The 23,642-nt window shown below is 40.5% G+C and overlaps 2 protein-coding genes across 6 annotated transcripts in view; one reads left to right on the top strand and one right to left on the bottom strand.

Annotated features, from left to right (window-relative positions):
- FBXO42 (F-box protein 42) overlaps positions 1-23,642 on the bottom strand; it is a 70,935-nt gene that overhangs the window by 37,010 nt on the left and 10,283 nt on the right. The window contains exons 2-5 of one of the 5 annotated variants that reach the window (XM_036444571.2): positions 21,193-21,264; positions 14,791-15,057; positions 12,101-12,217; positions 2,767-2,901 (exon numbers count right to left, since the gene is read on the bottom strand). In XM_036444571.2, the coding sequence (XP_036300464.1) occupies positions 2,767-2,901; positions 12,101-12,217; positions 14,791-15,040 (502 nt within the window). In that variant the 5' untranslated portion in view covers positions 15,041-15,057; positions 21,193-21,264. Of the gene's footprint in view, positions 1-2,766; positions 2,902-12,100; positions 12,218-12,771; positions 12,836-14,790; positions 15,058-21,192; positions 21,265-23,642 lie in introns of those variants that run through there. The other 4 variants (XM_036444573.1, XM_036444570.2, XM_045585163.1 and 1 more) reach the window with 4 other exon arrangements.
- On the top strand, positions 22,885-23,061 carry LOC118722721 (thymosin beta-4-like). Its single transcript, XM_036444574.1, has one exon. The coding sequence runs from the start codon at positions 22,886-22,888 to the stop codon at positions 23,018-23,020; it is 135 nt and encodes a 44-aa protein (XP_036300467.1). The 5' UTR covers position 22,885; the 3' UTR covers positions 23,021-23,061.

Genomic DNA, 23,642 nt, shown 5'->3' with positions numbered 1-23,642 from the left:
CTCCCAAAATTTTTTTAAAGATTAACACTTGTTCATCTTCCTAATCCTATATAATAAAAGCCTAATATGCAAATCAACCAAATAGCAGAATGACAAGTGGACTGACCAGTCGTTATGATGCACACTGATCACCAGGGAGCAGACACTCAATGTAGAAGCTGCTCCCAGCCTACAGACCCCAGGCTAGCCAAGGCGGGTGCCAGAAGAGGATCCCCTATCACTCCAGCCGGTCACCCGACAGAGGGAGGTGACTGGTGATTGAGGTGGGGCCAGAAAGTGGGCGATGCCAGGCCAGCCAAGGCAGGTGCCAGCAGGGGGGAGACCCAGCCAGTCACCTCACAGATCAGCCCTGATTGCCAGCCAGGCCTAGGGACCTTACCAGTGCATAAATCTCGTGCACTGGGCCTCTAGTACTTTTAATAAAGAGCATCTGTACAACAGAGAATCCCACCTATGAGTATCCACTGTCACTATGCTCCTCCCTCCTCTATTTGACTATTGCAGGGATAGGTATAGGAGCTCAAAGCTTGGGGAAGCAACTTGTAGCTGTTATGATTCCTGGTTAGGGCACATACCCAGGTTGCAGGATTGATCCCCAGTGGGGGGAATACAAGGGGCAGCCAACAGATGTTTCTCATTAATGTTTTTATCTCTCTACCCCTATCCTTTACCCTCTCTCTAATATCTATAAAGTATATATTCTTTTTAAAGTATATATTCTTTTAAAAAATATATATTTTATTGATTTTTTAGAGAGGAAGGGAGAGGGATAGAGAGCTAGAAACGTCGACCAGCTGCCTCCTGCATACCCCACATTGGGGATGTGCCCACAACCAATGTACATGCCCTTGACCAGAATCGAACCTGGGACCCTTCAGTCCGCAGACCGATGCTCTGTCCACTGAGCCAAACGGGTTTCGGCTATAAAGTATATATTCTTAAAAACCTCATGTCTCCTTACTCTTAATCCAATGCCCTTTCTAATACACCAGGTTGCCTCCCATTTAATAATCAAAATAGTAAATCAAGGCTGAAATAAATAGTAAATGTGCATAAGAAAAACCTGCGTCACCTTAGTCCTGGAGTTAATTCCAAACTTGAAAAGCCAAATGACTACACAATGGAATACTATCCTAAAAGAAGGAATTCTTACCATTTGCAACAGCATGGATGGAATTGGAGCATTATGGTAAGTGAAATAAGTCAGTCAACAACATAAACTGATGAATAAAAACAGATCCAGAGACAGAGAAACATCGATTAGACCATCAAACCTCAGAGGAAAGGTAGGGAAGACGAGTGGTAAGGGGGAGAGATCAACCCAAGGACTTGTATGCATGCATATAAGCCTAACCAATGGACAAAGACACGGGGGGGGGGGGGGAGGGCAATGAGGGGGGAAGGTAATGGGAGGGGTAAGGACACATATGTAATATCTTAATCAATAAAGAAAAAATAAATAAAGACTGCAGAGGAAAAATAAAACCTTATTTTGATTAGTCCGAAGGAGGAGGAGGAGGAGGAGGAGGAGGAGGAGGAGGAGGAGGAGAAGCCAAATGAATACTTGGGAAAACCCTGCCAACAAATCTAGCAGAATACTTCATACTCAGTGGCTCAGTGGGCTCTATTTCTCTATTACATCAGTCCCTCAAATTTTATAACTGTGCCTTTTTAAACTGATATGCCTCACGAGTACAAAAACAATGTTTCTGTTTTTGTTTTTACCCCAAGAAAGTTCAGGTTAAAAAAAAGGGGGGGGGAATAATCACGTTTCTCTTGCCAGAATTTTGGCATAGTGGGACTATGCAGGAATGCATCTAGTGTGGAATCTTCCCACACTTGAGTTAAGAGTAACCAGCAGAGGCATGTTCCATACACTCCCAAATATCTGAGCTGGAAACAACAAAAGATATTCAGAGATCTTAGCCCTGGGACAATAGCTTCTGTCAGTCATCTACAGTTCCAAAGACTCTGTGTTTCTGCTTCAACTTCATACCAAAAAGCATGTTACACCTGTACAAGTACTTGAGAAATCCACGCAAGTGAATTCACACAGTAGTATGTAACAATTTTGGCAGGGTATCAATATGAATGATAAAGTATAAATTTTTTTAAAATTCAAAGTTTTTACACAAGCATATTACCCTTAGCATTTACATAGAATATTGGACAACGAATCTGGAGTTCCAATAACTTGCCCTTAAGACCAAAAAGGATTGTGGCCCTAGCCAGTTTGGTTCAGTGGATAGAGCCTCAGCCTGTGTACCAAAGGGTCCTAGGTTCAATTCCAGTTAAGGGCACATACCTAGGTTGCAGGCTCCTCCCTGGCCAGGCCCTGGCCAAGGCCCGTACAGGAGGCAACCAATCCATGTGTTTCTCTCACATTGATATTTCTCTCTGTCTTTCCCTCTCTCTTCCACTTTCTTTATTATCTTTGGGTGAGGATTGGAAAAAATAAAAGGATTGGGCAGTTTCCACATAAAGGGAATTACCTGTTAAGAAGGCAACGAGGAGTTGTTGTTGTTTTTTAAAATATATTTTATTGATTTTTCACAGAGGGGAAGAGAGAGGGTTAGAGAGTTAGAAACACCGATGAGGGAGAATCATTGATCAGCTGCCTTCTGCACACCCCCTATAAGAGATGTGCCCACAACCAAGGTACATGCCCTTGACCGGAATCAAACCTGGGACCTCTCAGTCTGCAGGCAGACGCTCTATCCACTGAGCCAAACCGGGTTTGGCAAAGATGAGCATTTTATCTCTTACCTGAAGCCAAAGGTCGGATCCACTCTTTGCTATTCAGGTCAAGTCTCCAGAGGTCATTGAAGGCAGCATTGCAACTGCTTTGGGTACAGCCTCCGAACACATACATAGACTGATTAGCATCATAATAGCATGCACCTAGGAAGAAAACAATAAATAAATAAACAAACAAATAAATAAATAAATTATGTTGAATTTTGAGGCTCCTTTAATACCTTAACTATAGCCCATATCTTTCAAAGATCAATTATTTCACAACTCTTTAACCAGGTACAATTTTCTATAACCAACCTGTTGTCTTCAGGTTGGTCAGTATCACACTAACCTTTAAAATAAGTACCAGAGCCTTAGTTGGCTTGGCTTAGTAGATAGAGCATTGGCCTACGGAATGAAGGGTCACAGGTTTGATTCTAATCAAGGGTACATGCCCAGATTGCAGACTCGATCTCCAGTGGGGGGTGGGGGGAGGTGCGCAAGAGGCAGCCAGTCAATGATTCTCTCTCATCATTGATGTCTCTCTCTCTACTTTTCCTTTTCTCTTTGAAATCAATAAAAATATTGTAAAAAAGAAAATAAGGCCCAGTGAAAATGTTATTTCTGAGCACACTAAAGCAAAGTGACAATGATGTTATTAAATAAGAAAGTATAACTCCAGCAAGAGCACAGAAGAATTCAGATTAAGGGTGCTAATAAGTAAAATTTCAGCACAGCTACATAATGAACCTAAATCTGTATCGCCTGCTAGGGTCAGGGAAAGATAGTCAGTGCTAACAGATGTACTGTCCCTCCAATTCTCTCCTCCAATCTTCCTCTTATCGTTTTTGTTTTCAAATGAAACCCAAAGCACAAAAATAAACAAATCTTAATAAGACGCTTGAGAGCTAAGCTCTGTTGCCTTGCTTCTTTCTCATTGAAACCTAATTTAGTCTCTATCCTTTGGAAAAGATGACCACACTCCTTATACTCTTGCATTTAGCATCCTGGAACTCAGGAAGAAGGCCGAGCAAAACTTCCCTTTCTGTTCACTTCATGCATACCAGTGGGAAAAAAGACCTCTCAAAGTTCATGTGAAACTAGGCTTAAACAGTTAAGGGTCACATCAAAGGAAAAGGGAAAAGAAATAGAGAGATTCGACCCACAGTGCAGGGTTTCAGTGATCATTCAGCTTATTTTTAGGTCTGGTTCGATTTAGCATGCCCCTGTTTTTAAGATCTCTTCAGAACCCTGGCACCACTTATTCAAGTTCAGAAAAAGGGAAATGCCACTGCCATAATTACCTCTATAATAGGTACTAACTCTGGGAATAACCCTTCCTTTTTTTCTTCTTAACTGAGCCCACCCTATAGGCCCTTTAAGGAATCTCTACACTAGGAAGGCCAAATCAGGATGAGTTAAGAGCCAATAAAACAGTGTGTTTAGTCACTTACACCTAGTAATCTCAATCAGTGAAAGAAGTACATCCAAACCATCTGACCTCTGACACTGCAGTAATAGAGCTGCACACTTTTCAAATTAACGAAGAAATTAAAGAGAATAGAGATGTGAAAAAATGAAATACTATCGCCCAGCAGGTGTGGCTCAATGGTTGAGTGTCGACCTATGAACCAGGAAGTCAGGGTTCAATTCCCGGTCAGGGCACATGCCTGGGTTTCAGGCTCAATTCCCAGTGGGGAGTGTACAGGAGGCAACCAATCAATGATTCTCTCTCATCATTGATGTTTCTCTCTTTCCCTTTCCCTTCCTCTCTGAAATTAATTAAAAAAAAAATTTTTTTTTTAAAGAAATACTGCCGTAACTCATTTGGCTCAGTGGATATTGTGTCAGCCTTTGGACTAAAGGGTCCCAGGTTCAATTCCAGTCAAGGGCATGTATTATACCTTGGTTGCGGGCACATTCTCAGAGAGTGTGCAGGAGGTAGCTGATCAATGTTTCTCTCTCATCGATATTTCTAACTCTCTATCCCTTGCCCTTCCTCTCTATAAAAAATAAAAAATATATTTAAAAATAATAAAAATAAAAAATACTATCTAATCATCAATAGGCTCACACCTGCAAAATAGTCACTATATTCCCAGAACTCAAACACACTATAATGATATATGAAGATTTAAATGATCTCACAACTTCCACTGACTGTCCTTGTCTTTGAAAATAAATTCTAGCCGAGACCGGTTTGGCTCAATGGATAGAGCGTCGGCTTGGGGACTGAAGGGACCTGGGTTCGATTCCGGTCAAGGGCATGTACCTTGGTTGCGGGCATATCCCCAGTAGGGGGTGTGCAAGAGGCAGCTGATCGATGACTCTCTCTCATCGATGTTTCTAGCTCTCTATCTCTCTCCCTCCCTCTCTGTACAAAATCAATAAAATATATTAAAAAAACAAACAAAAACCATATAATGAAAATAAATTCTAATCTATATCTAAATCAGTTTTTTTTATCCACATCCCAACAATAAAGTCTATTGAGAAGTAAAATCCTATTAAATTACATTGCCCATGTCTCAGATTTATTAAAAACTACGAACAGCAAAGGATCAAATTAGATGACATTAAACAAAAAAAAGAGTAATTACTGAAGCCATATTTTAATCTCCACTAGAGGAGCTAAATTAAGCTTCAGATAGTCTGGTCTTTCATACTTTTCTTGAACTATTCCATCAAATGGGAAAATTTTAAACTGAACCAACTAGTGACAGGCAAAAAAGAACATTCTTTTCCTTTTGATAATCCATACCTCCAGAACAGAAATTAGCAATGTCCTATGGCTTATGAAACCTTAAGTTGTGTCCATTTTAACAGTGTTTAATAAACAACAAGTTCATGATTTCATAGCTAAAAGAGTCAGAGCTCATTTATTTGCACCATTCCTCAAAGATCAACTCTTAGCAGCTGCTTCCTTCCTGTAGCCAAAGAGTGCAGTGCCTTTATTTATCAAAGAGGTAGCAAACATTCTTCTTCTCTATTTGGATTGAAAACCCAGCCAGCAGCTGGGCCCCATGAGGTTCTTAACCACGTGTATTTTAATCCTATACTAAAATAAGGCATTCGGCATTTTCCTGCTTCTCTTTGAGCAAACAAAGGTTTCTGCAAGAGGAAGGCACAGCCCAGACTCCGCAAAGATAATAGGACTGAAACGACAAGTTTCACACACTTTCTTTTCAATGTCCAGCAGTCAATTATCAACCAAGCTTGGAAAGGAAGGGAGTCAATTAAAGCAGCTAAGTTTAGAACTCAGATATAATGGAATGAGAAAATGGCCACTCAAATATTTTAGGCATCCTAATGAACTTTGTTTAATGTCTATTTTTATTTAAGACACTATAGGTTTGGGTGAGAGTGGGGAAGCCGGACAAGTTCAATGGGTCTTGTAGAAAAAATAAGAAAATAAGCAAATACCAGTGCTCAGATAGTCATTTCCCTTTTACCAATGTTCTCCACCCAAAGAGAATATTTTCCTTTCAGAACATCCATTGGAATGTACCAAACAAATGTTACAGTTCATAGTACAGTATGAATACTCTGTTAAGAAATAATATTTACTCCAACCGCTAAACCTCTTCAACCTTTGGAAATGGGCTTGATTGTTCCATGAACAATTATTGCAAGACACATATCACAAGTTAATACCTAATAACCCTTATTCAAAGGAAAGTCAAATATTACAATTACACAAACAGCAAGTGAATGACTCTCAGCATTCTGAATACTTCCCTCCTATATTACAGTCCTCTCAAATGTAAGATCTTCCAGTTGTTTCATATTTTCCATGATGCCTGGTAGTCACTCAGTAAATGTCCACTCTAACTTTTGCACTTTCGGTTGTTAAGTCTCTTTTGTTTCCCCCACTTGTCTCCAGAGAAAGGTCCTGAGGCATTTATCCCATGCTTAAAGAGACTATGCTGTCATGTGTCTCACATCTACAAGCCAGGACATATTTGATAGGGCCTGTAATTACATAACTATGGAACAAGCAAGGTTGGTTACCCAGTCTGGGCCTGCTGGCTATTGCAGGAACACAATTTGCATGTGTGTGGAATGCTATGACCATATCTGGAGCCTAAACACTAAAACTTTTTTCTAGGCATGATGCTGGGGACTCAACAGACCACTACATCCATTTGAAAAGGACACCCTACAATCTGAAAAGGACCGTCTAATCAAGGCTTGCATGATTGATCACGCACTCACCAAAAAAAAAAAACCCAACAAAAAAAAGAAACAAAAAAACACAGGAGAACTGGCTTTATTTTACTTCCCCTGCCTTTTTTGTCCCAGATATTTTTTATTTATTATTATTTTTTATACTTAGGAAAGAAACAGTACTGCTCATATCTCTGTTACATTTAATTTCACAGAATTTAATAAATTATCAACTATAAACATTTTGCAGTTAAAACAATTTTTAGCAAGTCTTCCTTTAATTCAATTTCCTAGCAACTCAATCTGCATGTTTCTCATTCATGGTACATGGGTGCGGTCCCTAGGCATGGCCAGCGATGTAAGTGTGAATGTCTGGTGTGGAAGGGCAGGTCCCAGCTGACCTCTGGACCTTGGGCAGCACCTGGGCCCCAGCACGCCCACCTCCGCCCGAGTCCCCACGCAGAGATGCAGTAAGTGAGGCCAGAAGCCGCAGGCCAGGGCGCAGCACAGGACACCCACCGGTTCCGCCCAGAAGCCCAGTGGGCAGCACGCTCTCTCCCCGCCAGCCCTGCAGACCGCTTCTGCGCGAACCTATGGGGAGCCCAACTGGCCCCTGTGGTCCCAGCGGCCGTGAGGCTGCGCCTCCTTGCAGGCGCCCAGCATCTGGAGTGCGAGCCCTGGTGTCTCGGGGGAGGGTAGCAAGGGAAGTGAGAGCAAGCTCACTGGACACCCCGCATTTTCACCATACCTCCGTCCTGTTCCCATCACCCCCGTCCTCAGGTAGCAAAGAGGTCGCAGCGCGTCGCCAAAGCCAGTCATTTTCCGTGCCGCCCCCTGGTGGCCAGCACACATCATAACAAGCGGTTGAACTCCTGGTCAAACTCCCAGTCGAATGACTGCCCAAGGGGACAGGCTTTTATTGCATAGGATAAGGGAAGGTATGAAGTGTATAAGAGGAGTATGAGCAGAGGAAGAAAGTTTAATTACCATGGTGAGGAATTTGAGAGTAGTTTTTGAAGATGGCTTTTGGCTTTGCTTCTGAGATAGATTTTAGAGGATAGGACATTTTCAGTAAATTAATGAGGGACAACCAAGACTGGGACAGAAAAAGAATAGGAGGAAAAGGGAAAATGAAATCAGGGCATCCAAGGAAAGTCATGAAGTATGGGGTTTAAGACATCACAAGGAGTCTTGTGTGGTCTGACTGCATAAGGAGGCAGCAGCACTGTTAGGCTGAAAAGGTAAGGTGGAGCCTTGAAAGCCAGTTGGAGTGGGAACTTTGCGTGTAGTGCAACGAGGCTGAGGCTTTTTGGAAGAGGAATGAGAAGGCTGGGGTTTTTTTTGTGTTTTTTTTAAAATGTATTTTATTGATCTTTTACAGAGAGGAAGAGAGAGAGACAGAGAGCCAGAAACGTCGATGAGAGAGAAACATCGACCAGCTGCCTCTTGCACACCCCCTACCGGGGATGTGCCCGCAACCAATGTACATGCCCCTGACTGGAATCGAACCTGGGACCTTTCAGTCCGCAGACCGATGCTCTACCACTGAGCCAAACCGGTTTCGGCGAGAAGGCTGGTTTTATGTTTCAGATTTGCTCTGTTTCCTGACAGGAGCTCCTGTCATTTTGAACAGGCCAATTCTTTATGTGTGGGATCATCCCAGTCCCTGCAGGCCATTTGCTTGGTCTTTGCCTAACTAGATGCTTATAATGCTTTCTATTCGGGACAATAAACAATGACTTTACACATTTCCAAATACCCTAAGAGGTAGCACTGTCCCAGTTTTAGACATGATTGCCAACAGTGTCTAATCCAGATTCAAGTGAAGAAAAAAGACAAGAAGACTATTTAGACAAAACTTAGGAAAGATGGAATGATTTAGATTATACATGGGAGTAATGGAAAAACAAAGGAAACATGAAAGAGATTGCTGAAACAGAATAAAATCAACAGGATTTTACTTTTATTGTTGGGAGAAAGAGGAACTGAGGATGATCCAAGTTTTCAAGCTTGTATAATTGAAAGCATGATAAATGCCATTAACTAAATTAGGGGGAGGAGAAAATTTGGAGGGTACTACTGACTTCTGCTTTTAGCTGACTAAACGTGGAACATCTGTGTATCTCTTCAGAACTAGGAGCAAAGAATTAGAAATGCAGATCTCAAGCTCAACATGAGCTGAGTATAAGAAATAAAGTAGATCTCAAGGTATAAATACAGGGTTGAAAGAAGAAGGAACTAAGGAAAGAAATTCCTTGTTTTAAACCCATTTTGAAAACTGCTATTTCTCTGTAATAGTTTTCTTTAGTTAACCAGCTAGATAACATGTAGATAGATGGAAAGAAACATGAGAGACCAAAAGAGACAATAAGACACAGAGGAACTTCTTTAAAAAATCTATAGCACCTTTTTCCAGATTTCAATTAGATATGAAACAATTTTTGAGTAAAAACAAGTATCAAAACCCACCAATCTCTGAAATTCTGGGAGCTTACTCATTGTACTATTTCTTTCTATTTCCCCTTTAAATAAATGCCTCTATTTTATACTTTTTCAAAAGTAAGTTAATGGAAAACAAGTTTTTCTCCTTTTCTCATCAGAAAGCTAAACTATTGCTATGATAATTATTCACCTCTGAATATTTCCTACTTTGGTTTTTATTTCACCTAGATTCATTCTATTTCCCTCACAGTTTAAAAACCTAAAAAAAAAAAAAAAAAAGAAAGAAAAAGAAAAAGAAACAAAGAAACACTGTCTCTACTTCTTATACCAATTATCTCTAGGTAACTGAAGTTATTCCTCCCTCAACAATAAATATTGGACCTACCATAATTTCATTAAATACTAGTGGCCTAGTGCACAAAATTCATGCACAGGAGGAGGGGAGGGCTGCACCCTCTCCAATCTGGGAACCCCTTGAAGGATGTCCTACTGCTAGTTTACAGGGATCGGGCCTAAACTGGCAGTCAGATATCCCTCTCACAATGCTGGCTCCTAACCACTCCCCTGCCTTTCTGCCTGATTGCTCCTAACTACTCTGCCTGCCAGCCTGCTTGCCTCCCACTGCCCCCTTCCACCACCCTGCTTGCCCCAAAAATGGCCCCCTATCAGCCTGATCACCCCCAACAGCCCCCCTGTGCAAGTGTGCTCGCCCCCAACTGCCCCTCCCTGGCCTGCTCACCCCCACTTTCCCTCCCCACTGGCCTGCTCACCCCCACCTTCCCTCCCCACTGGCCTGTTCACCCCTACTTTCCCTCCCCACTGGCCTATTCACCCCCATCTGCCCCCCTGCTGGCCTGCTCACCCCAAACTATCCCCCCCCACTGTCCTGATCAACCCCAACTGACCCCCACTGACAGCCTGTTTGCCCCCAACTGGTCCCTCTGCTGATCTGCTCACTCCCAACAGCCTCCCCCCACCCCCGCCCCCACCAGTCTGATGATCCTCACTCCCGGTATTTATACATTTGGTCAATCTCTCTGTGACCAATAAAATACAGCAGAAAAGACAGTATTCATCTCAGAGATTAGGTTGTAAAAGACACCATGGCTTCTGTTGGTGTCTGTCTCTGTCTCTCTCAGATCATTTATTCTGTGGAAAACCAACTGCCAAGTCATGAGCAGCTCTACACAGTCCATGTTAGTAAGGAACTCCTCCTGTCAGTTACTTGGTTGAGCTTGGAAGCAAACCCCCAAGGCCCCAGTCAAGTCTTCAGGTGACTATCGCTCTGGCTGTCAGACTGAACGCAACCTCATAAGAGACCCTGAGCCAGAATCTCCTAGTTGAGTTACCCCCAATTTCGTGACCCCTGGAAACTCTGGTAGATAACAAATGCTGTTTTAAACTGCTAAGTTTGGGGTATTTTTTATGCAACATAGATAACCAATATACTCTCCTTCCCCTCAAGAGTTCAAAATATAGGCTTTTAAAAAAATACACACAATGAAAGACATTAAGTGCCAAATTAGAATTCCAGGCAACAACATAAACATAAGCTCAGAACAAAAAAATATTTCTTATAAGCTAGGGAGTTGAGAAAAGGTTTCATGAAGGAGCTAGAACTTGAACTGAATCTTCAAGGAGAGGCAAGCTTCTGCTAAGCGGTTAGGAATATTCCAGGGAGGAAGAAACTAGTATGGCAAAGTGATAGCTTGAAAGAGGAGAGCTCTTGGGAAAAGTTGGGAGGTGAAGTGGTGAATTGAGACATAGGTAAAAAGAAAAAGGGCTTTGAATATTATACTAAGTTTAGCTTTTAATTGTAGGCAATAGACAGGCACTGAAGTTTTTGAAAAGGGAAACAATATAATTAAAGCAGTAATTATGAGAACTTTCTCACTCCTCTCCCTCAGTGAGCTATCTCTTTGCAGACCCATTAATAAATGCACCTTTACTGGCCTAAGATATACCACATCTCAATTTCACTTTGATGGAAGAATATGAATCACAATAAAATAAAATGTGTCTACAAAAATCAATTAAAATAGTTAATTCTAGCCGAAACCAGTTTGGCTCAGTGGATAGAGCGCCCGCCTGCGGACTGAAAGGTCCCAGGTTCGATTCCGGTCAAGGGCATATACCTTGGTTGCAGGCACATCCCCCATAGGGGGTGTGCAAGAGGCAGCTGATCGATGATTCTCTCTCATCGATGTTTCTAACTCTCTATCCCTCTCTCTTCCTCTCTGTGAAAAAATCAATAAAATATATTTTAAAAAATAGTTAATTCTAGAATAATTTTAAAACTCTATTTTCTAGGAACAACATTTTATTTATAATTTTACTATATAAGTTTATATTTTATAATCAATAATCTTCAAATTCAGTGTTTGCTGAACATACACTATGTTAAAATAGTTATTGTAAAACTCTAGAGCAAAATCTAGAAATACTCTCGTGTACATTGTTCCTTTGTTTTCATCTTACATGATGTCAGATGTTTAAGAATCTAAGCATAACACCTTGACATCTTTGGAGAAAGACTACAAAAAAAAAATCAATGAAAAGCAGAATATAAAATTATACCAAAGTACAGTACCAACAATGTATTTAAGCTCATGCTCTTCCCTAATTCTAATTGTAAAATTAATACTAAGTCCTCATTTTACATTTTCATCATTAAAAAGCCAGACAAAACACATGCCTCAAAGTAGTCTTTGGAAACACAGGCAGGGTGGGATCTGCTTTCTCAGTAAATACTTACTGTGTGAGAACCGCTGAGTGATCGGGGTTCCAGGATAAGGGTAAGTCCGACTTTCCCACTGAATGTTTCCTTCCTGAACAGCCTTTATGAAACCATGATAACACTGGTGAGCTACACCTAAAGACAAAAATAACATAGGCCTCAGCCTAGACACTTCACTTGTAAATCAAATTATTAAAACAATTTAAGTATTTTGTGACTTTTATAAAACGTAAGTTTCTTTGAAAAACTCCAAATTTTTTTGATTTTTCATTCAAAGAAAGAAAACAGAGACCTGGCCTGGTAGCTTAGTTCATTAGAACATTGTCCCAATATGCTAAGGTTTCAGGTTCAATCTCTGGTCAGGGCACATACAAGAATCAACCAATAAATGCACAAATAAGTGAAACAACAAATCAATCTTTCACTCTCTATCAAAATCAATAATTTTATTTAAAAATAAAATAAAGTCATAAGAGTTTTAAAACTGGAAGATCCAATCTTTTCATTTGCCAGGTTCAGGAAGGTTAAATGACTTGCTCAAAGTTAGAAAATCAGCTCACTCTGTAACCAGCTCCCCTTTATGTTATATCATGATGCCACACATCAAAATAACTGATATTATTTACTCCAAGGCAAAGCGGCTGGTGAACAATTTAGCTGAGTGATAAAAGAGTATGGTAAAACAGTACCTGGAATATAGTAGGTGTTCAGTAAATATCTATTATTAGGCCATGGCAACTAAGCATTCTCCATCTTAAACAAGGAGATAATAATTAGTTTATAATGGATTGTTATTTATAACTACATTATTTATAATTAAGAAAGTCTGTTTTAAAAAGTGAAAGTGTGCCCAGTTTATATGGTTAATGATTGACCACTGACCTATGAACCAGGTCATGGTTTGATTCCTGGTCAGGGCACATACCCAGATTGTGGGTTTGATCCCTGGTGGGGGGATCAGAGTACAGGAGGCAATCTACTGAGAAGCAACTGATTGATATTTCCTTCTCACACTGATGTTTTTTTCCCTCCCACTTCTTTCTCTCTAGAATCAATGAAGAAAAACAAATACCACTATTCTCAGTGAGAAATAGATAAATGCCCAATACATTCATACATGTGATTAGATCACAGCCCCTCATCCAAAATCCTTCCTCCTCTATTTAAGAGGTAAAACCATATATTTCCACAGTATAAGGAGCCAGTCTCTCCTGAAGTGTCCACTAACTCTCCCGACAGAAGAGGTTGTGCATACTAGTACTACCTGTTATAAGCAGCTTCAACACAGCTTGTCTGTAGACTTCAGGTAGGAGTTGGATAAGTGATAAGATCACGTTCCCCATAAGAACCACTCCGATGCAAAAAAAAAGCTTTTAAGGCTGATTCCTATCTAAATGTTTTTCTCTTTCATATTTCTGGCTGCCTTGCTCCACCAAGAAAGAACCAATTGATAGAACCTTTGTCTTAATAAAAGATTATTATTAGTGTCTGTCTGTCTCTTTTTCATTCAAGAAAACCAAGGTGGCGGCATAGGTGAACACTTAAACTTGCTGCCTCGCACAACCACTATAACTGCTATCGATTAATTAAAAATTACAGCCAGTAATTTCAACATTTAGCTACAGTTGAAATCTTGATTGGAAAATAAAGAAACTCATTTTTAAAAGTAAAAGATATCCATAAGGCCTGTGTTGTTTAGAGATAAAATCAAAGGGTAAATGCTTTCGCAAATCTATATTTGCCACAGCTAGCCACTTTGAGAGATAATATGGTATCATCATGGACTTTAGAGACAGACTGCCTGTGAATCTTCGATCCTCCATTTATTATCTATGTGAGTGTGGGTAAGTTACTTAACTGTACCTCAGTCAGTTTCTTCATCTATTATAGCATGCTGAGAGGATTGTAAAGCCGTTAAATAGTGCCTGACAATGGTAAGAGCTATCTTAATGTTAGCTATTACTGTTATCCCATATCCCTACTTTGCCTGTTCAAGAACAATACAATTTACCAAATCAACTCTAAGAATATGCAGAAAAAAAACTACAAAATGATTAAATACTATAGTATTCAAGCTGTTCATAAAACTATTCAGGATAAAAAGAAAAGGGAGGGGACCGGTTTAGCTCAATGGATAGAGCGTCGGCTTGGGGACTGAAGGGACCCGGGTTCGATTCCGGTCAAGGCCATGTACCTTGGTTGCGGGCATATCCCTAGTAGGGGGTGTGCAAGAGGCAGCTGATCGATGACTCTCTCTCATCGATGTTTCTAACTCTCTATCTCTCTCCCTTCCTCTCTGTACAAAATCAATAAAATATATTAAAAAAAAGAAAAAAGAAAAAAAGAAAAGGGAAATGTACAATATTAACTAACATTAAATTTTAGAACCACAGTAAGTTTAAGGAAGAAAAGAGAAAAAAGCCCTGGCCAGGTGGCTCAGTTAGTTGGAGCGTCATTCAGTACAACAAAAGGTTGTAAGTTCAATTCCCAGTCAGGGCACTTATCTAGGTTGCAGGTTTGATCCCCATTTGGGGTGCATGGAGGGGGGCAATTGATGTTTCTCTCTCACATCTTTTTCTCTCCCCTCCCCCACAAATCAATTTTAAATAAAAGGAGAAAATAAAATTTGGGGTTTAAAAATAATTCATTCAAACACATTTTAAATAAATAACCTTTCCACTGTCCACTGTCCCTCTGTCCCCCAGTACCTTTGATAAGTCGATACCATTGTTTGCAGACAAGGGCTGCAGTTTTGTGTTCTTGGTATGGTGAAAGAAAGGACAGGATGTATTCCAAAACCTCTTCGGGCAGCTCAGACATGGACCGATTATGTCTAGTCTCCTCAACCTCCAACACTGGGTGGGGCTCCTCATCTTGCTCCATTGTCCCTTCTAGCACAGTTTCTTCTTGGTCCACCGCCATGAAACTGTCATCTTCACTGTCCGAGGAACTGGCCATGACATTCCACTCGACAGCTATTGTGGGAAAGAAACAAACATCAGTATTCACTGCTAGCAGCTCTGAAATAACATAGGCATGTGCACCCAAGTTGTTCAGGGTTTGTCTGAGACCCTCAATATGAAATGTGTTCTCTAGCACTTTCGTATACTACTTGTGAGCCACCTTAATTAGATAGGCACAGCTAGCACCAAGCCCATCCCAAATAACTAACAATCCCTTAAGACTTCTGGTTGTATTTTTTCTCTCCACTGAAAACTGATAGGTACAACTATATTAGTAAAGCCAGAAAACAGGTTCTCTAATTCCCCTGACTCAAGGATCTGACTGGAAGATAGCAAAGGGAGTAACAATTAGCCCCTCTTAGCCAGTAACATAATTTAAGACCTCACACTTAGAAGAAAAAACTAACGGTGGTGCTATAAAGAGTAATAAGAATATTCTGAGGCCCTAGCCAGTGAATAGAGCCTTTGCTTGCAGACTGAAAGGTCCTGGGTTTGATCTGGTTAAGGGCACATGCCCAGGTTGCTGGCTCAGTCCCCAGTAGGGGGCATGTAGGAAGCAGCTGATCAATGATTCTCATCATTGATGATTCCATCTCTCCTCTTCCTTCCTCTCTGAAGCCAATAAACCTGTGTGTGTGTGTGTGTGTGTGTGTGTGTGTATTTTTTTTATTTTTTTTATTTTTTATTTTTAAATATTCTGTCCTAGCACTGGCCTGTGGACTGAAGTGTTGCAGGTTCGGGGAAGAATCGAACCCAGGAACCTTAGGTCCATTGGCCGACGCTCTATCCACTGAGCCAAACTGCCTAGGGCTCCAATACCATATCTTGATAGATTGTGAGCCTAGGGTCTGCTTCAGAACAAACTGAATCATAAAAACTGCAAAAGGATATTTTCATTACTATTTTTTACCCGCAAACAAAATAAATCTGTTTGGCTCCATAAAACAATTTACTTCTTTTCCAAATCTCAAATTAGCAAACCCAAAGAAAGGGCTCACACTTTTGTTAAATCCAGTTTTAAGCAATTCTCACCATTCACCCATTTCACTGTCTACTCTACACAAGCACCAACCCCTGTGCCCCTGAGCGCATGTCTGCTATCTTGGCCCTGAATACAGATGCCAAGCCTCTGTGATTACATGCGCAGCATCAATTTGCACAGCCCTTCATTTTCACTTTCTTGATTAGGTAATGAAATCATCACTCATATTCCCAGAGGACATGGAGGCATTCTGAAACAGTTTTTCTTTTTTTCATGCCAAAAGAAGCCCTACAAAACATTTACATGTAAGTGTATTAATTTAATGAAAGTGATTTTCATGAAAAGTCTTTAAAAGGAATTTTCTCACCCTTCACATTTGTGTTAGGCCTTCTCAGTTTCGACAAAGTGAGAAAACACAATCTGAAGTCAACTTACTGGACTATTGAGGGCAGAGACCATTTGCCTAGGCACCCTGTCTTTCTAGCACTAGTTATTCAAATGAGCCAAGGTTTATTGGCATTTCTACTCACAAAATCCTTGTGCTGACTTCACATTATTTTATAATAGAAATGACATCATTAGTAGACCCAGGAAATAGCAGATCCTACCCTTATATGTCACTGGATGTTGTCAAGATGTTTTATTGGTCAGAATGAATATACTTCTATGGTTCCTTGAATTTTGACCTTTTAAGGTGTACACTGGCTGGCCTGAGAGTCTGCTGCCAGATTCATGACCCACACCACACCCAATGACCCCTTGCTAATTCAAGAGGAGCAGTACTGAAGAAACCATTTAATAGGCCCAATAGTATTTTTTTCCTTGAAAAATTACTATACAACATCCAACTAAATTCAAACCAGTTTTGAAAGTCCTTCTTAAGTACAAATTAAGGTTAAGATTCTGAAACCAGGAGCTTTGGCTACAGTTTCTACCTGCAATGCTATGTGACCCAGGTAAGTAACATAGAGAAAGATAGGAAAACCTCTTTATCACTAAGTAATTAAAGTTCCCTTCCTACTTCAGAAAGACTTCGTAAAAATAGCGGATATCAACAAACTACTCTGAACTCAGAAGAAGTAAGTTGTAAAGCGTTAAAACGGATTCAAAGAAATTCAAAATGGAAATGAGAATACTTTGTTTTCCCCTTAAAAGTAATTGCTATAATTGCTTTTAATATTTGATTAATCGTGTCTATGATTTCTGTACAACTGGATATCTGACAATCCTCTTGGAGTAAACACGTCTTTCTGAAAATCAGAATACACTCTACTTCTCAAAAAGAAGGCTGAAGATTTAAAATGCAATCAAACTTATTCACAATCTCAAAAAGTTAAAAAATGCAATTAAGGGAACTTCTTACTGACAGTAAAACAGAGCACTCAGACCCAACTAAGGAATGCATGGCTGGGTTGAATGGGAAGCACCCAGTCATCCCTCAGCATGAGGACTTCTGTAATTTCAGGGCAGAGCAGCAAGCTTGCACAGATACCATTAAAAACTCATGAAATTATTTGCCTCAGCAGCACTGACTTGAGTTTAAAAGTATTAAATATTATTCTTGAAAATATATTTTTTTCAGATCAGCATATATAAATAACTGTTGAATGAGGATTTAAAGACCACAATATGATTCACTCTAAGATAACAAACTTTCCTATTAATATACAATTATTATCATCATTGTACTAAGTCAAATGAAAAAGTTATAAAAAAGTGGGAAATGGTAAAATATAAATTTCTACTTTATTGCAGGCTTTCAACAAACATCAAAGGAACATCCACTATGTGAAAATACTGTACTTAGATTCCCATGGGAGTTATAAAAAAAAAAAAAAAAAAAAAAAAAAAAAGATACGCTGAAACGGGTTTGACTCAGTGGATAGAGAGAGCGTCAGCCTGCGGACTGAAAGGTCCTAGGTTCAATTCTGGTCAAGGGCATGTACCATAGTTGCGGGCACATCCCCAGTAGGGGGTGTGCAGGAGGCAATTGATCAATGTTTCTAGCTCTCTCTCCCCATTTCCTCTCTGTAAAAAAAAAAAAAAAATCAATAAAATATTTTTTTAAATATACTTTATTGATTTTTTTACAGAGAGGAAGGGAGAAGGATAGAGAGTGAGAAACATCGATGAGAGAGAAACATTGATCAGCTGCCTCCTGCACACTCCCTTCTGGGAATGTGCCCACAACCAAAGTACATGCCCCTATCCGGAATTGAACCTGGGACTTTTCAGTCTGCAGGCCAACACTCTATCCACTGAGCCAAATGGGCTTCGGCAATAAAATTTTTTTTTTTTTTTTTAAAGAAGATATGCCACTATTCTCTCTCAAAGAGAATAGCCCATTTAGAGCCAGACAGATGTGTGACAGAAAAATGAGAAGCTTTTAACACTTCAGGAAAGAAAGAGATGGCTCCTAACTAGTATGAGAAGGAAGTTAAACAGAGGCAAGCATTTGAGTTTTGAAGAATAGTAGGCCCTAGCTGGTTTGGCTCAATGGATAGAGCCAAATTGGACTAAGACCTGAAGGGTCCTGGGTTCGATTCCAGCAGGGGCACATGCCTGAGTTGCAAGCTCGATCCCCAGTGGGGGGCATGCAGGAGGCAGCTGATCAATGATTCTCTCTCATTAATGTTTCTATCTCTCTCTTCTTCCTCTCTCTGAAATCAATAAAAATATATTTTAAAAAAATGAATATTAGAATTTCAGAGAATGAAGTGGAAGAAGGTAAACAGATAAGATTTTAAAATTACTGTCTCTTGTACCAATATTCCTTGCCACTTATAGAATTACCTTTAGAACAAAAGGTAAAAACTATTTTTTACTCCATGAGTGATTTACCACACGCACATACTACTTAATCTTTTATCTACATTAACAGAAACTCATAGTCTGAGACTCCTTCGATCACGAGTCAATGTTTTGACTAAAAGCCTAGAAATAGAATAATTTGGCATAACTATTGTTGCTATTAGAAAACTGTGAGCTATTTTGACAAGCAAATTCAGAGAGCTGTTTCTATAAACTAGCATTCCAAATTTAATAACAGATATCAGCTACAGTGAGTGTTTTGTTGTTGTTCTTAATCCTCACCCAAGGATATTTTTCCATTGATTTTTAGAGAGAATGGCAAGTAGAGGGAGAGAAAGAGAGAAATATCAATTACTTGCCGCCTACATGCACCCTGACAAGGGCTGGGACAGAGCCTGCAACCAAGATATGTGCCCTTGACCAGAATTGAACCCAGGACCCATCAGTCCCCAGGCTGACACTCTCTCCACTGAGCCAAACCAGCTAAGGCTGCCATAGGTTTTTTTAATGATTAAATTCATCAATGGGTCATGCAATTAAAATTCCCCTTAATTAGCTGAAACCGGTTTGGCTCAGTGGTAGAGCGTTGGTCTGCAGCCTGGAAGGTCCCAGGTTCGATTCCGGTCAGAGGCATGTACATTGGTTGCGGGCATATCCCCGGTAGGGGGTGTGCAAGAGGCAGCTGGTCGGTGTTTCTCTCTCATCGACGTTTCTAGCTCTCTATCTCTCTCCCTTCCTCTCTGTAAAAAATCAATAAAAATATTTTTTTAATTCCCCTTAATTAAATAAAAAAATAATTTCCATAAACTACCCATTAGTATACTTTATCATTCTTTTTAAAAAAATATATTTTATTTCAGAACCTGGGACCCTTTAGTCCACAGGCCGATGCCCTATCCACTGATATTTTCTCTCATCACTGATATTTTTATTTCTTTCTCCCTCTCCCTTCCTCTCTGAAATAAAAATATATTTTAAAAAAGAAAAGAAAAAAAGAAAAATGCAAAAGGAGTAAAAAACCATATTGTAACACTGTATTAATTCAAAATGGACTGCATCCGGCAGTAGAAATGTTCAGAGCACAACTACCTCTTCCTCTATACTCCCACAATACTAAGCATCTGCCTACATACTAGCAATTACTATACAGTAGTCCCCCTTTATTTGCTGGGGATATATTCCAAGACCCCAGTGGATACCTAAAACCTCAGGTAGTATCAAACACAATATATACTATGTTTTTTCCTATACGTACATACCTATGATAAACTTTATAAGTTAGGCACAGTAAGAGATTAACAACAATCATTAATATAGTAAAAGCCTAATATGCAAACTGTCCCCTCAGGCAGTCATTCAACTGGGAATTCAACCACTAGCTATGACATGCGCTGATCACCAGGGGGCGGTGCGGACCATGGTGGGCTTCCACAATGCAGCTCTGGCAGAGTAGGCGCTGCCAGCCCCCATGAGAGCCAGACTGCAATGGGATGGTGGAGCAGGTGAACAGGCAGCACCAGGCGAAGGTCAGTGCGGGAGGGGGGGGGGGGGTACACCACGACGACGACGACGACGACGACGACGACGACGACGACGATCACTCTGCAAATGGCAACAAGTGGTGGCAGCAGGGGGTGGAGCCAGTGCTGAGGGAGCCAGGCGAGGGGCCCAGCCCCGATCAATCGCCTCACAGGCAGAATGGTGAAGCAGGTGAGGTAGCGGTGCCAGGCAACAGCAGGATGCCAGGTGGGGCTGCAGGGATGCAAGGCTGGAGGCATGAGCTGAGGCTGTGAGGCTGGGGGCTTGAGCTAGGGCCCAATCCCCACAGGCCACCTCAAGGGACCCCACCCATGCACAAATTCATGCACCATGCCTCTAGCCTAATATGCTAAGTGTCTGGTCATTGGTTCAACAGAAGTGTAATATGCTAATGATATGCTAAGGCCGCTCAACCACTCACTATGATGTGCACTGACACCAGGGGGCAGACAGATGACTGTTCACCCAGTCACTATGACATGCACTGACCACTACTGGGGATAGACACTCCGACCAGTAGGTGAGCTTGCTGCTGGGGTCTAGCTAACAGGGATTGAGTGAGATGGGCCAGACGTGCCCTGGAGCCCTCCTGCAGTCCCTCTCTGACTGGACAACCTCCCACATCCCTCTCTGGCCCCCATGGCCTGGCCTGTGTCCTCTTGCAATCTAGGCTGAGGGGCCCCCAGCCCCTGCCCCCAAGAGCATGAATTTCATGCACTGGGCCCCTAGTAACTAATGAAATAGATTATGACAATATTCTGTAAAAGTTATGTGTGTGGTCCATCTCTTAAAATATCTTATTGTACTATTCTCACCTTTTCCTTAAAGGATGCACTTTACAGTTTCTCTCTGTCATATTTGAATTGTCAGCATCATTATTTATTGAACTTTGGGGTTATTATTAAGTAAAATAAGGGTTACTTGAACACAAACACTGTGGTACCAAGACAATTGATCTGATAGTGGAGGTGGCTACTAAGTAACTATCAGGCATGGAGCACTTACAGCGTGGATATGCTAGTCAAAGAGATAATGCATGTCCCAGGCAGGATGGAGTGGGATGGCTTGAGATTTCATCATCCTACAATTTCAAACTGATGCACTGTTTATTTCTGCAATTTTCCATTTAATATTTTTGAACTCTGATTAACTGCAGGAAAGCAAACCCACGGATAAGGAGGGACTACTGTACTAAAGCTGTTCTATGTCTCCTCTTCTCCTTTCAAAGCACAATAGAAAATAATTCTATTTCCTGCATCCATATAAGCCCTCAGCAAAAGGCTGCTGAGTGAATAAGCAAACACAGCTTTATAAATTCATTTTAGAGCCAACACAAAACCTAAATGTTAACTCATAGATATTCTGATGAAAAAACACACAGAACATTCATCTGAAAAATTAAAATTAAAATAAAATCAGAGTTCAGATGGCTAAAGACAAAACTAGAAGAGGGATGGTAAAAAAAAAAAAAAGGGTATAAAGAAGTAGGATTTTGTTTTTAATTTTTATTTACTGATTTGAGAGAGAAACATCTATTTGTTGTTCCACTTATTTGTACAGTCACAGATCAAACTTGAAACTCTGGTGTACAGATATCAATAATAATCAAAATGTAGCCCTGACTGGTTTGGCTCAGTGGCTAGAGCGTTGGTCTGTGGACTGAAAGGTCCCAGGTTCGATTCTGGTCAAGGACATGTACATTGGTTGTGGACACATCCCCAATAGGGAGTGTGCAGGAGGCAACTGGTCAATGTTTCTCTCTCATCGATGTTTCTAGCTCTCTATCCCTCTCCCATCCTCTCTGTAAAAAAAAAAAAAATCAAAATATATTTTAAAAAATAAAATTCAGTCAATTATATGCAAAGACAGACTCTCCAAATCTTCTATTTATCCTATTTCTATTCTGAACTAAATTTTCTAAAGTTTTCCAATCAGAATTGACATTGGCTGTTTTTTATATTCCTGAGTCTCCTCTCCTGGTTTAGCAGAAGTAGTAATTTATCCAAAAATTAGTTCCAGTACAACCGAATACTCTTTTATTAAATATACACTTCAAAAACTTCACACTTTCAGCTTAAAGATAGCTGCATTAACTTTAGACTTTAAAAATAAGGGAAGTCGTTCGTGAAAATAAAAATATGCATGTTAACAAAAAAATACATTCACAAAAATGACTTAGTAAAACAATCTAACTTGAGGTTTCTCTATCATTTCATACACTAAATGTAAGATGGTCCCTCAAATTCCATTTTTTAAAATATATTTTTATTAATTTGAGAGAGGAAGGGAGAGGGAGAGTTAGAAACATCAATGATGAGAATCACTAATCAACTGCCTCCTGCATGCCCCCTACTAGGGATCAAGCCGCAACCCAGGCATGTGCCCTTGACCAGAATCGAACCCAGGACCTTTGAGCCCCCAGACTGATGCTCTATCCACTGAACCAAACCAGCTAGGAATCAAATTCCACTTTTGCTTTCTTTCCTTACTACATCTCCTTAGGCAACCATGTCTGAAAAACACGATATGGCTGAGATTGAGAAATTTGATAAGTTGAAATTGAAGAAAACAGAAACACAAGATAAAAATCCACCGCCTTCAAAGGAAACGATTGCGCAGGAGAAGCAGGCAGGCAAAATGTAATGAGGCGCACACTACCAACAAGCACTGTACATTCCACAAGCACAGCCTTCTTATTTACTTTTATTATCTGTTTAATTTTGTAAGATCAGGTTATCAGAGAACTACTGACAATAAAGCAGCACCTACCGCTCCCCTCTGCCTGACTGGCTGGCAAGAAAGGAAAGAACTTGCATGTTGGTGAAGGAAGAAGCTGGGTGGAAGGACAATCGAATCTATAGTAAAAACCAAGCTGGTCCAGCCTTGGCTGGTGTGGCTCAGTTGGTTGAGCACTGTCCTGAGAACCAAAATGTCACCAGTTCAATTCCCAGGCACATGACCAAATTGCAGGCTGGATACCTGGTTGGGTACTAGAGGAAGGCAGCCCATTGATGTTTCTCCCTCTCCCTCCTCTCTCTAAAAATCAGAAAAACGTATTAAAACAAAAGGTGTCCTAAACGTATTGGTCCAAGGTGTCCTAAAGGCTGTAAAATGTAGTTTAATCAGACTGTTGTTGTTAAAATGATTTTAATTATTGGAATGCACAATTTTTAATATGCCTGAGGGAAGCCTGGGTCCTGGGTGCCAGAGGGAAGCCAGTGCTGTAGCTGGGTGAAGGCTTACTCTTGCATGAATTTCATAATTT

Source organism: Pipistrellus kuhlii, unplaced genomic scaffold (assembly GCF_014108245.1).
Source record: "Pipistrellus kuhlii isolate mPipKuh1 unplaced genomic scaffold, mPipKuh1.p scaffold_m20_p_2, whole genome shotgun sequence".
NCBI lineage: Eukaryota > Metazoa > Chordata > Mammalia > Chiroptera > Vespertilionidae > Pipistrellus > Pipistrellus kuhlii.
This window is presented reverse-complemented; position numbering and strand designations above follow the sequence as displayed.